This window comes from Bison bison, unplaced genomic scaffold (genome assembly GCF_000754665.1).
Source record: "Bison bison bison isolate TAMUID 2011002044 unplaced genomic scaffold, Bison_UMD1.0 scf7180017864145, whole genome shotgun sequence".
In the NCBI taxonomy this organism is placed as follows: domain Eukaryota; kingdom Metazoa; phylum Chordata; class Mammalia; order Artiodactyla; family Bovidae; genus Bison; species Bison bison.
The window spans coordinates 8,029,658-8,032,683 of record NW_011494717.1 but is presented as its reverse complement, the minus strand read 5'-3'; the positions used below and the strand labels follow the sequence as shown (position 1 = coordinate 8,032,683).

General features: G+C 59.5%; 1 protein-coding gene across 1 annotated transcript in view; it reads left to right on the top strand.

The window, feature by feature from the left end:
* Positions 1 to 6: 6 nt before the first annotated feature.
* The window catches only part of KIF3C (kinesin family member 3C), a 36,474-nt gene continuing 33,454 nt past the window's right edge, over positions 7 to 3,026 (top strand). Inside the window, exon 1 of the mRNA XM_010840584.1 lies at positions 7 to 2,084. Within this exon, the coding sequence (XP_010838886.1) occupies positions 546 to 2,084 (1,539 nt within the window). The 5' untranslated portion in view covers positions 7 to 545. The remainder of the gene's footprint in view (positions 2,085 to 3,026) is intronic.

Here is a 3,026-nt window from a genome sequence, read left to right as displayed (position 1 = left end):
CAATGAATGATCCCCCAGCTGGGGGAGAGGACTCCAGGTGAGCCTCTGCCCTTGGGAGGGCCGGAACCCCCGGCCCCCCAGAACCTGCAGCACCCTTCCCCCCACCCCCCGCCATGGATCTCTAGAGGAGGGGGAGGACAAGGACGAGAAGACAGCTCTGCCGCCCACCCCCATCCCATTTTCCTCTTCCTTTATCTCATTGTTGCCGTCGCTGTTTACGGCAGCGCTCCCTCTGCCCCAGCATGGGGCGGGCTCTGGGTACTGCCGTTCGGCAGGCGCTGCTCCCGCGGCTGCCCGGCGATTCTGCCTAATTCTCCCTCCGCAGCCGGTGCAGCGAGGACCGGAGAGCGGTGGAGGCCCGGACTGCAGCAGCGGCGGGGCCAGCTCCCAGCATCTCCACCCTAGGAGGCTGCATGCGGATTGAAGAACGGTGCCTGGGGGCTGGGCCGGCCCCGCTGATCCCGACCTAGGGCGGACAGCAGGACTAACGAGGCTGCGGAGTGGGTCCGAGGGTGGGGGGTGTGCAGGAAGGACAGAGCAGAAAGATGGCCAGTAAAACCAAGGCCAGCGAGGCCCTGAAGGTGGTGGCCCGGTGCCGCCCCCTCAGCCGGAAGGAGGAGGCTGCTGGTCACGAGCAGATCTTGACCATGGACGTGAAACTAGGCCAGGTGACCCTGCGGAACCCCCGCGCTGCCCTGGGGGAGCTGCCCAAGACCTTCACCTTCGATGCCGTGTATGATGCTAGCTCCAAGCAGGCAGACTTGTATGATGAAACCGTGAGGCCCCTGGTAGACTCGGTGCTTCAAGGTTTCAACGGCACCGTCTTTGCCTATGGACAGACAGGCACGGGCAAGACCTACACCATGCAGGGCACCTGGGTGGAGCCCGAGCAACGCGGGGTCATCCCCAATGCCTTTGAGCATATCTTCACCCACATCTCGCGCTCCCAGAACCAGCAGTACTTGGTCCGGGCCTCCTACCTGGAGATCTACCAGGAGGAGATTCGAGACCTGGTCTCCAAGGAGCCCGGCAAGAGGCTCGAGCTGAAGGAGAACCCTGAGACAGGCGTCTACATCAAGGACCTGTCCTCCTTCGTCACCAAGAATGTCAAGGAGATAGAGCACGTGATGAACCTGGGGAACCAGACCCGGGCAGTGGGCAGCACACACATGAATGAGGTCAGCTCCCGCTCCCATGCCATCTTCGTCATCACCGTGGAGTGCAGTGAGCGTGGCTCAGACGGCCAGGACCACATCCGTGTGGGCAAGCTCAACCTGGTGGACTTGGCTGGTAGCGAGAGGCAGAACAAAGCAGGCCCCAACACCACTGGAGGGACCGCCACACAGCCCACTGGTGGTGGCGGTGGTGGAGGGGGTGGTGGCGGTGGTGGAGAGAGGCCGAAGGAAGCCTCCAAAATCAACCTGTCACTGTCTGCCCTGGGCAACGTGATCGCTGCTCTCTCGGGTAACAGGAGCACCCACATCCCCTACCGGGACTCCAAGCTGACCCGGTTGCTCCAGGACTCTCTGGGGGGAAATGCCAAGACCATCATGGTGGCCACCCTGGGGCCAGCCTCTCACAGCTACGACGAGAGCCTCTCCACCCTGCGCTTCGCCAACCGGGCCAAGAACATCAAGAACAAGCCCCGGGTGAATGAGGACCCAAAGGACACACTTCTGCGGGAATTCCAGGAGGAGATCGCCCGCCTGAAGGCCCAGCTGGAGAAGAAGGGGATGCTGGGAAAGCGACTCCGCAGAAAGAGCAGCCGCAGGAAGAAGGCCGTGTCAGCCCCAGCCGGGTACCCGGAGGGACCGGTGATCGAGGCCTGGGTAGCCGAGGAGGAGGATGACAACAACAACAATCACCGCCCGCCCCAGCCCATCCTGGAGACGGCCTTGGACAAGAACATGGAGAATTACCTGCAGGAGCAGAAGGAGCGGCTAGAGGAAGAGAAGGCGGCCATCCAGGACGACCGCAGTCTGGTGAGCGAAGAGAAGAAGAAGTTGCTGGAGGAGAAGGAGAAGATGCTGGAAGACCTGCGGCGGGAGCAGGAAGCCACAGAGCTGCTCGCTGCCAAGTACAAGGTAAGAGTCCCCAAGGGAGCAAGGGCTCTCCAGAGGCCCCCAGAGGGATCTGGGCTGGCAGGCTTTGCTTTGAGGGTCTGCGATCTGGCCTGAAGCAAAGTGTCCTGCCCTTCTGCCAAGTGCTCCCCTGGAGAAGCCAGGCAAATTTCTGTGGCTCTGGGCTGCCAGGCAGAGCTGCTGAGGAGCACCTAAAAGGAAACACACACTCAAACACAGAGCAAAAGCAGGCAGGCAGTGTCTCAAGCCAGTGAGCTTGGACTGGCCTCACCTGCGGCCTGGCAGTCTCTGCTGGTGGCCCCCAGAACTGGTCAGGTCCATGGACAGCCAGGCAGGCGTTCAGCCTCATTTAGGTGTGGGTTCTCACTCTTGCTTAGCTGCCTCCCTTGTGATATCCTCCCTTTGCAGCATCCCTTTGCAGCACCATCAGACCTCACGCTGCTTTAATACCTGACATTTGGATAACACTTCATGGTTTCCATAACTGTGTATGTGCTCTCATTTGATCCTCACGGTAGCTATCCGGGGTCCTGGTTGTTAAATCCCCATATTTACAGGTGAGGGGCTAAGGCTCAGAAAAGTGACATGAGGTTCCATCCTACAAAGTAGCAGAGCTGAGCTGGAACCAGTGGCCCTTGGGCCTTTTCAATTCTTGAATGGCAAAGTGGGACTATGAATGGGTCCTGCTCCCTGTGAAGGCAGTCCAGCAGCCCACAGGGCCTATTGCTTGGAATTTTAGAAAGGAGATCATGCTGAGGGTAGGAGAGCGCCTCCAGCTCTACACTGGAAACCTGGAGTCTAGGGCTAGATGTACTATAGCTCATTGAGTGACCCTGTGTTCATTGTGTCTTCCTTTCCTCAAGCCTCAGTTTCCCTTTTTGTAAAATAGAAGGTTGGCCTGGGTCATCTCTGAGGTTCTTCTAATCTGAGCAGCAAACAGATCGG